We start from the raw sequence: 13,909 nt of genomic DNA, 5'->3' as shown, positions 1-13,909 counted from the left end.
AGGACAATAACAAAAGGAATAGATACTGAAATAGAACTGATTCTTCAGCTCGCTCTCTCTCTCTCTCTCTCTCTCTCTCTCTCTCTCTCTCTGATTCGGTTGGGGTTCTCTGAAGACGCTCAGTTACAGTTCTCTGCATTATTAATGTGTTGGGACTGTGGTTCTAGGCTCTCTTTCTGCTCCATTACGGACTGCCGTTGGGCCCGTCATGTCTTACACTCGTAGCCATTACATTATAACTGGAGCCAGCTACCTGCACGTCATCTTAGCTTAGCGCTACGTCCAGTGGTGACCCAACGCTGTTGATGTTCATGCTTTGGGTAATGAGGGCAGACCAATCAAAGTGCACAGTCAGCCTATTACAATCACGCCTGAATGTGTATTTTTTGGTTTGCAATTTTCAGTTTACCAGCTAGGGGGGCTCCAGCGGTTCATGCATGATATCAATATATGTTAGAAGAAGAACGTGTTTACGTCGCTAGTCATTGATACATCGATGGATTAGTCAAATCGGTTAATAGTTATTTAACCGATTTGACTAATCCATCGATGTATCAATGACTAGCGATGTAAACACGTTAATTTAGCAAGTATAAATACCAAAAGTTTGCTGCTTAAGGCTTCATAATTTAAGTATATGGTTCATGGGTCATTATAATATGAATACTTTATTTTATCTTGGCTGCTTGTCAGATAAAGCAAAAAGATTTAGGACATAACTCTGGACTATGGCATTGGCTATTATTTATGACATTGTATAGACTAAATCATTAATTAATTATCAAAAAATTATTGTTAGATTAGTCGACAAGGAAAAGAATCAGTAGTTGCAGCCCCAATGAGGACATTAAAACAAAGCATCTTCTAGGAGTAACTTATTCATCCTGAACATATGGTTTTATATGAGGTAGCTCACTAGTTGTACCAGCACACTGAACAAAGGCTTGACTAGCTTATCCAAAGAAGTCAGTGTCCTGCGATGGGCACTGCAACTCTAAGAGGTTCTGAGATTTCAAACTAACAATGACATCAATGGCAATATAAAAAGATACATGCATGCGTCTGTAGTGTATTCTGTTTTGCTCTGACGGGTAAACTGAGGTTGGGTGGCTCTAAGGACTGTACAGTAGTCCGCACACTCTTATCTGACCGACAACCGGCCAGTGCATCTAATATGTGACTTGGTTATGTAGCATAAAGGTTAGACATGTTGAAATGTCAGCTCTAAACATTCCAGGTTGGATTTTGAAGTTGCTTGCTATCAATCTTTCTGGTCAAATGTCGGTTTTCTCACTTGTATTGACTCATTAATGACTAATTAAAAGAATTTTTTTTTGAATATGAATACTGTCTAAGGTTGTACATCATGTTTACAATATGTTACTCATTACCCATGAAGGAACCTAGCTGGGTTATTAAGCCACTGGAATCGCTACGCATGGCAAGTTGTGAAATCTGCCGAGACCGTTTGGCTAGGTCACAGCCAGAGGTGTGTGTGTGACTGTGTGTGTGACTGTGTGTGGTGTGTGTGTGTGTGTGTGTGTGTGTGTGTGTGTGTGTGTGTGTGTGTGTGTGTGTGTGTGTGTGTGTGTGTGTGTGTGCGTGAGAGAGAGAGAGAAGGGAGTATCTGTACTAGTGACACTCCTCTGTAGAAGTGGGTCAGGAGGGATTACTTTCCTTGGCCAGCCAGGCCAAAGCGCTTGCCACTGAAGGGTAGATTAGCATGGGATTCCCCCCCCCCCCCCCCCCCTTCCTCCCTCTAAAACACACAAAATACAAATCAAATTGAAAGTTGGGACCAGTTGTTGCAGTCTTTTCTCCACTTTACTCTCAGTTGAAACGAAAAAATGTTTGTGAATACCACACTAGACCTTATGATGGGAATTTGTAGTTTATGTGTAGTTAATGGCACCTCTGTGATTGCAATGAGTGTGCAATTGTGGGCAGTTGCTTTAGGTTTCAAAGCAACATCAACCACTGTCTGTCCATCTGTCTTTATGTATGTAAGCAATTGTTTGTCAGTCTGTCTTCACCGACCATATTTGTTGGGTTGAATCATTTATCTTGTATTATTATTAGTAGTAGTAGTAGGGAGGATGTTAGATCAGCAACATATATTGCATTCATTTCCTCTAGAAGAAGCCAGCAGAGGGCTCAGGAATGAGTTGCTAGTCTGGGGGGGGGGCTCTTAACCCTTTACTCATTGGATGGAACTCGTATTTGTACGTCATGGCACCTGTGTCTCACCCGGATTGTGCAATGTGGCCAGTTGCTTTAGGTTCAATCCATCTACCCCTGTACGTCCCTGTACGTCCGTCTATGATGGTAAACCATGATATGTGGCAGACACCGGAAAAGCACAATGGGACCCATATTACGCGTGATGACTCATGGTCGCATTTCATCTGTCTCCAGGCATCGGTAAAAACGTCATCTGCGACCGCACCGCCACTCCCCTGGACGCCTTCCGGATGATGTCGGCGGCCCAGTACTACCCCAAGCTGCTGAGCATCATGGGAAACGTGCTGCGCTTCCTACCGGCCTTTGTGAGGATGAAGGAGCTGGTGGAGGAGGGCTACATCGGGGAGCTGCTGGTGTGCGAGGCCCAGGTACGACCGGACCAGGGCTCATGTGTGTTTATAGCTGATAGATGAAGGGATTATCCCGTGTCGTCGCCCCCTGATCTGTTATCCGCTGCTTGTGTTATACTCTGCCAACTCCAGTGATGTCCTGTCAGCCGTCAGTCTTTCAATTGGCCTTAATAAATTGTATACATTTTATAAATTGTATAAATGTTATACATTTTATAAATCTTATGCATTTTATAAATTGTATTAATTGTGGGCTTTTTTTTATATGAAATTGTATATATTTTATTTAGTTAGCCTTAAATCAAAGGACTGAGTGAAAGTCTGGAATGTACGGTTCCTACCAAAGTGTTACTAGAGTGAAGTGGTACATCCAGCGTGCTGACTCCCCTCTCCCCCCTGCCCCCCTCTCCCCCCTGCCCCCCTCTCCCCCCTGCCCCCCTCTCCCCCCTGCCCCCCTGCCCCCCAGGTGCACAGCGGCAGCCTGCTGGGCAAGAAGTACAACTGGAGCTGCGACGACCTGATGGGCGGCGGCGGCCTGCACTCGGTGGGCAGCTACATCATCGACCTGCTCAGCTTCCTGACGGGCCGGCGCGCCGCCCGCGTCCACGGCTTCCTCAAGACCTTCGTCACGCAGACGGAGCACATCCGGGGCATCCGGCAGATCACCAGCGACGACTTCTGCACCTTCCAGATGGCGCTGGAGGGCGGGGCCTGCTGCACCGTCACGCTCAACTTCAACGTGCCCGGCGAGTTCCGCCAGGAGGTGGTGGTGGTGGGCACGGTGGGCCGGCTCACGGTCAGCGGCACCGACCTGTACGGCCAGAAGAACAGCGACGAGGGCGGCGGCGGCGGCGGCGGAGGAGGAGGAGGGCCCGAGCTGCTGCTGAAGGACACCACGCCGCTGGAGAAGTCCTCGCTGCCCGAGAAGGCCTTCAGCGACATCCCGGCGCCCTTCCTCACCGGCACCATCCGCATGATCCAGGCGGTGAGGCAGGCCTTCCAGGACCAGGACGACCGGCGCACGTGGGACGGCCGGCCGCTGACCATGGCGGCCACCTTCGAGGACTGCCTGTACGCGCTGTGCGTGGTGGACACCATCAAGAAGTCCAACGCGTGCGGGGAGTGGCAGAACATCGTGGTGATGAAGGAGGAGCCGGACATCAGCCCCGCCTACCTGATCAGCGAGGCCATGCGGCGGAGTCGGATGTCCCTCTACTGTTAGGCCACGCCCCCCCCCGTCCCCTGCCGTCCGTCCCCTAGCGACGCCGATCTCGCCAAGATTGCCGCCTGCTCTTTGCACTATCGCCGTGGACCTGGGTTGGAGGTCGCGGTATATCAAGTTCTGAACAGCACTGATACGGTACGACTACGAACCAGTTCCAATCCTTTTGAAATCCGTTCTGACATTTGTCCTCGGCTCCAAATCTGCATCATATCTGTTACAGAGCCGATTAATCAGGAGCACCCGGGGTAGAACGCGCAGCCCTGCCCAGAGGGCTGACACAACCATCACAGTGGTTCGTACGTAGAGGAACGGCAATAATGTAATAGGTCAAACCATTTATTTATAAAACTATGAACATTTCTTACTCTGAGAGAGGACTAGAAGTCGCCCTACAAGCAGGATAGGAGTTGGGTTTCCTTCCTGTGACCGGTTTATGCATATTGTGGCAAATAGTTTACGTTGCTGCGACCTCGCAAGCGGTCTCACAAATACAGCCAATTCAAACCGACCTGTCCAAGAATCTCCTTTAACATTTGTAACACAAAACGCAAACGCTCTTTTTCAAAATTAGACGTGTGTATATGTCCGATTCCAATTGCTGCTCCATAAATCGGTGTGCATGAGCCTTTGCACGTTTGCTAAATGCGAGTGCAACACGGCAAATCATTAGCCGCAACGTCCGCAGAGCAGTGGACCCCCGAGGAGGACCATCCCAGAGATGGCTTCATTGGGACCTGGCGTTGATCTTCCTATCATCCTTATCATGAGTTCATGTGGAACGTGGAGTGGGCCTTGTGTAGGGTTCACCCTCATATGTAAAAGAGACTAATACTACCACTACTACTACTATTACTATTACTACTACAACTACTACTACTACTACTAGTACTACTGCTACTGCTACAACTATTACTACTACTTCTACTACTACTACTACTACTGCTACTTTAACTATTACTATTACTTCTACAACTCCTACTACTAGTACTACTAGTACTACTGCTACTGCTTTGACCAGGGCTGAATTCATGTTAATTAAAATAAATAAGTGACTACGGAAGTGACTAGTGACGTAACAAGCCTCTCCCGGTGGGTTTGCCCTGACTGAGACAGGATGACTACACCTTACACTGTGGCTCTATCTAAGGACCAGCCCAGAAGGAGCTGGAGGTCTTCAATATAACTGTGCCGCTTTATATCGGTGGTAATAATAATGCTATACGCCGGACAAGATGCAAGTTTTACAAAATGTGAATGTGCAAAGGAGTCAAATGCCTGATTGCTTTGGTCTTTGTTTTCTGTCAGCCTTGTTGTTGCTCCTGTATCTGTGAATCCATAGAAAGAGAGAAGGAAAAAAATCAATAGTTTGGCTTTCAGAGGGAACTTTAGCTCCCTCTGATGCAGGCGATAGTATGCAATTTAATACCTGAGGGCTCCCAACTAGTTTGTTCATAATAGTATTGGATCCGCATTAAGGATATGGATCCTTTCCCTTCTCATAATTTGAGAGCTAATATGCTAACTAAGTAGCCTATATGCATTCCGACTTTGCTGTGAAGCAATGTTTAAACCGTTGACAGCCCAGCCTCATGGTTAATAAATGCTATCATCATCTGCGTAATCTTCAAAGATAATGGAGCATTTTCATAAACACAATCTGCCCCTCATTCCTATTAGCATATATGATGTTTGTTAACCAAAACAATGTAATTGCAGTCTCTGCCAAGTCTGCATGTTGGGCTCCTGCATTTCAGCTGCCGTGCTTAGAGTCTGGAAATGAATGCAAGTTAACACAGAGATGTGCGTTAAAGTTAGCCATAGCTTCAGTCTAATCACTCCTCTCTAGCAAGACAGATGAACAGCATTTGAGTAACTGCAAAGGGAACACTTAAGACCTAATGCTTAAAGCAGTGGCAGTCAATCTAGCAGGTATGAATTAAGACTGAAACAACGTGTAGAATTCAGCACAGACTCACGTTGAAGTATCGCGCTTCATGCAGTCCTGTACCGTACAGGATTGTACTGGATACTCAACAAATTCATTGACATACAAATCATACATTGCAATCGTGGCATATAATCCATACATTTAATGCAACTTTATCAACCAAAATCCAATTTTGATTGTGTTCCCGAATTGGCCTTCCTAGTGATATCACCTGAAGCATATCGATTTTAGTTCAAATGTAAAGTATTCCAGGACAATGTTAATGAAAGGGACAACAAACTAAAGTACATATGATGAATCTCTTCACATTTTTATATCGGTCGCACATTAGTATTCACCAACAGGCCCTCACAAAGCCAAATCATTTTAATCAAAGGTTTTCCTCAAAAATATGCAAAAACAATTGAGCTTCATTTTGACATTAGTCAAAGATGGCAAAGGAAGACTAGCACACTGAAAAGCCAAAAGATTGATTTTTTTTAATGTAAATCTCTTATTTATAATTTTTTAGATGGTCAGGATAAAATGTTGTTTTCCTGTGAGATATACAACTCTTGCATTGTGCTGAAGTACTATCTTATAGCATTAAGACTACTGATTATTGTACATATTGTGAGGATATTATGACATGCATTTGTTGTAGGCAAATAAAGCAAGTGCTGTAAGTATTTTATTTGTTAAAGAACATTCAAGAAAAGGTGTTATGAACAATACACTGTTCACATATTTATTTATTTTTAATGATTTGGTGCATACAGCTTTTTTTTTCAATACATGAAATACTGGAACACAGTCTGTTTCCCTTTTATTTACAAAAAATCTGTTGGGTGAACACATATGTGTGAATTCAACACACTAACACAAGCACGCACACACAAACACACACACACAAATCAACAGTTTTTTTTACATTGTGTTTATTGTTGTCATATAACTCATTACCATATAACTTAATTTTAATCATAAATAACCTGTGTGCAATATTGTTTGATAAAAATGTAAAAAGACTAATATAACATATAACAAGTTCATATAACAAGGCTGATCCCATCACTTCTTTGGGACATTTTCCCAATTAGCTTTACAAGACGTGGGTTTGAAACTCTTCAATCTAATCCTGGATGGAGGTGCTGATTTGACACAAGGCCATACCAATTGCAACCGTCATAAAAAGGGTACTTTAACATTGTAATGCTTATTATAAACACACTGAAAATATCTCTTCTGCTACACAGTGTTTTCTTTATACAATACAGTGGGAAGCTCTACGGCTGCTGAATCTTTAAGATAAACATTTTCCCCATATCAATTTCACATGGCCCTTATCAATGTTCCCCGTTGACTTTGCCCTTTGTCCCATGAGTCGAAGCCAAGAGTAGGAGGTCATAACCCCGAGGCCTGGGTCATTACTTGGGTTAGGAAGTCGTAATAAGGTCTAAAGATGGCTCCCACTCCATACAATTTGAATACATGACTCCATCAATCTTTCGGATGTGAAACTATCCGAGATCCAATATCTCTTGTTATTCCCAGGAACAACAGATGTATTAGATGCAGAGGTGCATGCTAGGATATAAGCTTGACTGAATGGCCTAGAAATCAGAGGCCCTTATTTTCTGTTTCGACCCGGTTTTACTCTGGTATGAATAGCATTAATCTAACAGCCAGTGCTACATAACAGATACAGCAGGTGATGAGAGGAGGACATTTTTATGAATTCTGGATCATTATTATTAATACAGTCTTTCCTTGGATCTCTCTCTCTCTCTCTCTCTCTCTCTCTCTCTCTCTCTCTTCGTTTATATTGAGACGCTAAAAGGTTGTTCTACTACTGCACTTTATTTGCATCCTCGCAAATGCAATGGATCTAGGGAAGTGCTTCCAGAAGACACATAGTTTTCTCACACACACACATACACACACACACACACACACACACACAGGCACCTCCTTATGTCAAGCTCTTAATAAGGATAAAGATAGGAAATAAAAATAAATCCCTTTATCAAAGTCAAATGTTGAACTTCATGGTTGCTATGCAAATATATAGCCGTATGGGCTGCTGTATATTGCGTAATATTCAATTCAATTATATTGTATAGCCCTTATCACCATTACAGTCTCAAAGGACTTAACAGGCCAACAATTTATGACAATATATCGTGTAATATGCTCGAATACTTATCTGTCTAGGAGCTGTATAATAATATAGAGGCCTCATACTTTTCCTATTCTTTAGTTTTCATTATACTGTCTAATACACGGGCAAGCCGTGTGCAAATTAAAATATATAATAATAAGAAGAATTACGCTGCCCTCTGTTGGCGATTCTAGAAACGGTGTTTATTATCCATAAAACAATATATTGCTTACATGCTAGCTGTAGGCCTGTATGTGTTTCATCGTCACCGGATTAGGACTTTGAAGCTTTGTTTAGTAACAGACTTCTTGTATATTGTGTGTGTGTGAGGTTTGGTGTGTACCTTTAGCATACAAACCTGCAGCCGAAAAACCTGTACTTACAATCCCCGGTTCCATCCATCTGGAACGGTGGCGATACTGCTCTGGCCCAGCATGGAGCTGCTCTCTTCAGCTGGCACACAGCCAAAGAACAAATACACAATAGATCACATGCAACATATAATGGTAGAATGTAAATGGATTGAATACGGCAAACTGTGATTGTACCGAGCGTTTGTGATCTGAGACTTTTATGCCAGCAACGTTTGTACCAGCAACCTCAAAGCTGGAACACACATTGGAGAATACAAAAGTTAAACTACAGCTTTCACTTAGATCAACAACTCATTGGATGGAAACATCAGTACCGCCGTTGCTAACCACAAGGTTGCAATGGACAGTTTAGATGAGTGAATAATCAACTAAAGTAACTTTCCCAGGAGCTCCCACAATGTCACAGGGTTCGTCTGACGTTATTTCATCTGCCGGCAGACTTCATTAGCTCTCTTTGAATTGCCAATTGTTGAAAATGAAAATCAAAAATAGTGCTGCAAACATCTAAATTGTTTGTGCTTGCAATAACATTTAATCTTGCAGAATAAGCAAAACATGTGTAGCTGTTATAAGCCAATTCAAATGAAAACACGTGTCATTTTTTATAAAACAATGCACCAGAGAGAGCAACAGGTCGTGACGCTCCGAAGACTACTTATAGAAATCAGGTGAGCTATCCCAACTATGGGAACAGCGATTATGACCGAGTTGCACCTTGTTTCAAACCAAGTCAGTGACAGAGAAGAATTTGATTGGCCGTAAAAAGCTGCTGAGGTGACATGACTGTGCATTAAGACAATTGTAACAGAATTGTATAGTTGATGTGCCAGTGGCACAGGTTGGCAGTAACCTGTCCAAAGCCATGACCGGTTTTATGCGCAATATTTGATGTCGATATTACATGTAGAATTGTCATTATTATTCCAAGGTGAGATATCATAATGCCGTATAGATTAGGTAATGATTCCCCTACTTTTAAAACCCTGAATGATGTATAGGCCTTTTTCTCAATTTTTACATTTGAGCCTATAAGCCCAATGGAAAAACAAAAGGTAGTGTACCGTTTGTATGTGTAATTGTAGATAGATAGACAATGTGGTCATGATAGTCATGACAGAGGACAACAAGTCGGCCTGCAGAGGCCCAGGTGTTGGCTGCAGCGCCCCCTAGCGGGGTGTCTGGGTTCTGTCCCGCTGTGGGCGGCTCTTCGCGGCACGCTTGCTAAATACCAAAGCATGCGGAGGGAGGTCTTAAATTGAGTGCCTATGCCCTTGATTGGATGACCGACCAAAGGCCATCCAATCGCCCTCCGTGAGCGTGATCATTCAGCGGCAGCCTCCGCCCAGAGCCATAGAGAGAGGAGTTGCGACACTCTGATCTTGTAAGCCTGTATAGTTCCAAAACACGCCGCGCTGTCATGTTTTTCTATTGGACTGACAGCAGGATTGCAATATTGAATGGTAAATATAAATTAAAAAAACACATAACCAAGTACTTTTCTGACTATTGTTGCATATTTGTAAATGTCAGTTTTACATTTGGAGTGGTAGGGTGACAACTGAAAGCTACGTTTTTAAGTTTTAGGGAAAGCTTCACATTCGTGTTTGCATGGGTAGCACTAGGCTACTGACTTTAGTGGCTTAACCTTAACTTTTACCTTGCTACATCTGTTCTAAAAATCAAAGACGATTCAAGATCGCAACTGGACTATTGAATTTCCTTGATTTTCCTTGTAATTCCGATTCACTTACCCATGGTCAGAGAGCGATTGAGAAAGCAGAGTAGCAACAGTCCATTTAGCATTTAGTTTCCAGGCAACTTCTTCTGATGAGGCAGGAGGTGACCACACAACCATGATACTTTTAAGACTAAGCCATACACAAAGTATCAAATATATTAAAGAATAGCAAATCATTACGCTTGGACAAATGAAATAGTATTTTTTTTATTAGACAATGGGTGAGGCAACAAGAGTGTGTGTGTGTGTGTGTGTGTGTGTGTATCCAACTTGAAAAACAAGAACAAAGTGAAGGAATAGGGATGAATATTGTATATATTAGTGTTAACAAGAGAGGAATATGGTGAGGAAAGGAGACAATTAAAAAAGCAATACAAATAAAATGGACCACTGGTTATAAAACCATCCAGCAAATGCAGATTCCACTGCCTAACATCTGCACGCTGCAAGGGAGGATGCACCATGTAAAGCTGGACCCAGTGTTTGAGATGCTGAGTGTTTGGAAAAAAATCCTCCACATATATCAGGCTGAGGTTTGTGGAACCAAAAACAAGTGGGAACAAGTATGACTAAGAACAACGAAGCAAACATACAGTAAGTGTGAACAAGAACAGAAAAGTAGAGCCAGGGGGTATCAATAAATAAAACAAAGTTAGTCATGTGTGGAACAAGAATAACAAATGTGTAAACAGGTGTGTGTGTATATCTAACTTGTAAAAAGTATTTTCCATTACCTCCACTCCACCTGCCACCTCCACCTCCACCTGCTGCCACCTCCACCTGCTTCCACCTCCACCTGCTGCCACCTCCACCTCCACCTCCACTCCACCTCCACCTCCACCTGCTTCCACCTCCACCTGCTGCCACCTCCACCTCCACCTCCACTCCACCTCCACCTCCACCTGCTTCCACCTCCACCTGTTGCCACCTCCACCTCCACCTCCACTCCACCTCCACCTCCACCTGCTGCCACCTCCACCTGCTGCCACCTCCACTCCACCTCCACTCCACCTCCACTCCACCTCCACCTCCACCTCCACCTCCACTCCACCACCTCCACCTCCACCTGCTGCCACCTCCACTCCACCTCCACTCCACCTCCACCTCCACCTGCTGCCACCTCCACCTGCTGCCACCTCCACTCCACCTCCACTCCACCTCCACTCCACCTCCACCTCCACCTCCACCTCCACTCCACCACCTCCACCTCCACCTGCTGCCACCTCCACCTCCACCTCCACTCCACCTGCCACCACCTCCACTTCAGAGAAATGTTTGTAACGCTATGAAGCTCACTCATAGTGTACATTTTTATGTAAATGTTCAACTGTGAAAGTTCTGGTTACTCAAACAAAACAGCTGCTCAGGAGAGAAAATATTGAATCAATTGAATAATTATAACAGTTTCTTTTTTTTCATCTAAGATGTTACAGAGGCTTGGGACGGCAAACATGTTCATGTTTTTCTGTCCAGAATCGGACCATACAAGCTGTTTTATTGGGACATCTGTAGGACAACTCCGGGTGAGAAACTCGAGAGTGAGGTAGGCTTCAGTATTTTATTCTCCTTTAGTTAACTCATATAACAAGGGAATCTCCAAATGCTAGTACACCATAAGTTAACTGACTTCATGTTCAAATGGATTTTCTTTCCCCAGGTGATTAATGCCACCCTGCTTAGAATGGTCCAAAAGCATAATAGCCAAGGGGGCAAAAAGGCACTTGCCATTGATACATCTTCAATGACAACAATTTGGAACGGGAAGATTGCAATTCTAAAGGTAGGCACAGGTTTTTTTTTACTGATTGATGATTTACTGTATATTGTGGTTGAGTTTTTAACAGTGAATTGTGTGTTATTTTAGAAATGTAATCCATCATTGTATGGAGTCATTCTGGGGGTAGTGAATGAGCCAAATCATTGAATACTCACAGTAAGTTAAACATTATCTTACCCTATGTATTCATATTTTAATTTCCAAGGCCCATCCATGATTTTATTAGGATATGTGAACGTGACACATGCACAATGTGCTTATCCAAATTTCTCTAGGTCATCTTCCCCTCAGAACAGAGGAGCCTTGTGCTGGATCCACTCGGCAACGATGCCTCCAAGATAAAAAGATGTCTGGAGACCACAAGGTAACAGTTGTGCTCTATGGCCTGACCCCGGCAGGCGGAATGCTGTTGTTTAACCATTGGAGTATGGGTGAAACAGGTGAAGGGAATGGCCTTGACTGATGGGATGATGCTGTGCAGGTGTGTGAGAGCTGTGGTACTGTCCATGGTGGTGCATGAGTGCACCTCGTGCTCTGGTGACTGGGATATGCGGTGCTGTCCACTGTGCTGGACTGGATGTTTAAGAATTGCATAATAATTTGCTGCTTTTTGTCTACTTTTCAGAGCATTCATGAGAGCGAGGGGCTGTACGGTGTCCAGGTGGAAATCAACACTGTGCCACTAAGCTTACAGCAGGATTTCACTTCATGTGGAATATTTGCTTGCTGTCTTAAACAATGTCTTGACATATATACAAACCTCACCTGTCATTGCATGACTGTGTATGTTAAAACAGTCTTAGTTTATATTAAATAGATAAAGTTTATCTATTTAATATAAACTAAGGAACAATATCTTTATTCTTTATTCTGTTCTTTATGCCAACCTGTCTGGTACAGGAGAAGACATACATTTGACATAGATATTTACACTGAACTTTTGTCCCATTTAATATGGCCTCGGTTTAAGATAACATAAATGAGATTTACTTAATTAATCCTGATGGAAGGTGGTACCACGAGGGTTGTGTTGGGAGACCCGACAGAGATCATTTGTACAGCTGTCCTGCATGCCCCCAGGCTCAAATGTTCTAGTGACTTTTCTCAAGTTTTCCTGGTTCCAATAAAAATCACTGGTGACTGACTGCAGACTAGATTCTAACAATGCTTGAGTCCAAAAAATAAAATGTCCTGAAGTTTGTTGGGTTTGCAAAAAAGGTCTTGTGGTATATTTTGTACAAAAATCAAAGAAAACGGACTTAGAATACTTAAAACAAACAAAAGAGCAGGATGTGGGCTAAGCCATTGTAGAAAAACTTTTTGCTGTGTTATCAGCCACACCTGGCACTGTCCATCTCCTATTATATGCACACAGGCACTCAATACCTCTGGAGGTAACCAAAAACAAGCATTGCACACAAATAATACTAAACAGAATATGGCTCCTACAAATATGTTGAAACATAATTTATATTCTATTTATCCAATTAAGTTGAACTTCCATATGTTACTCTTGTTACTATAACATGGAAGATATCATTTCATTAAACGACCGGTTAACATTTGGTTGGGGTTTGACTCCTTTTTCCCAAAAATGTGAGGATCCATAATGCATTTCCCTTTTGTTGCATTGTTGTTTTGACGAATACATAACTAGAGGGTGGCCGGCACTGTCTCCGTATTTACAGTGGGCTCGCAGAATTCGACGGTCCGCTGTCATTTATTGCGACTCATTGTGGATTGCGATCTGCTGCTTGTGGACTCTGTGATGAACGCAGAAATGAATAATTGCTTACACAACAGATATGAGGACCACAAATTACCTGGAAACATTTGGTTTGGCTTTGACTCCTTTTTCCTGCAGTTACAGTGGAGTCGCAGAATTCGACGGTCCGCAGCATGGATTGTGCCCCATCGTGGATTGCGACCTGCTGCTTGTGGACTCTGTGATGACATGAATAATTATGTACACATACAGATATGAGGACGACAAATGACCTGAAAACATTTGGTTGGGGCTTGACTAATTTTTGCTGCATTTACAGTGGGCTCGCAGAATTCGACGGTCCGCTGTCATGGATTGTGACCCATCGTGGATTGCGACCTGCTGCTTGTG

At 43.3% G+C, this 13,909-nt stretch overlaps 1 protein-coding gene across 1 annotated transcript in view; it reads left to right on the top strand.

The window, feature by feature from the left end:
- The window catches only part of gfod1 (glucose-fructose oxidoreductase domain containing 1), a 22,041-nt gene extending 15,104 nt beyond the window's left edge, over positions 1–6,937 (top strand). Inside the window, exons 2-3 of the mRNA XM_079754847.1 lie at positions 2,416–2,609; positions 3,058–6,937. Of these exons, the coding sequence (XP_079610973.1) occupies positions 2,416–2,609; positions 3,058–3,813 (950 nt within the window). The 3' untranslated portion in view covers positions 3,814–6,937. The remainder of the gene's footprint in view (positions 1–2,415; positions 2,610–3,057) is intronic.
- The last annotated feature ends 6,972 nt before the right edge of the window (positions 6,938–13,909 follow it).

The sequence above is a fragment of the Pollachius pollachius genome (assembly GCF_949987615.1).
Source record: "Pollachius pollachius genome assembly, chromosome: 17".
Lineage (NCBI taxonomy): Eukaryota > Metazoa > Chordata > Actinopteri > Gadiformes > Gadidae > Pollachius > Pollachius pollachius.
This window is presented reverse-complemented; position numbering and strand designations above follow the sequence as displayed.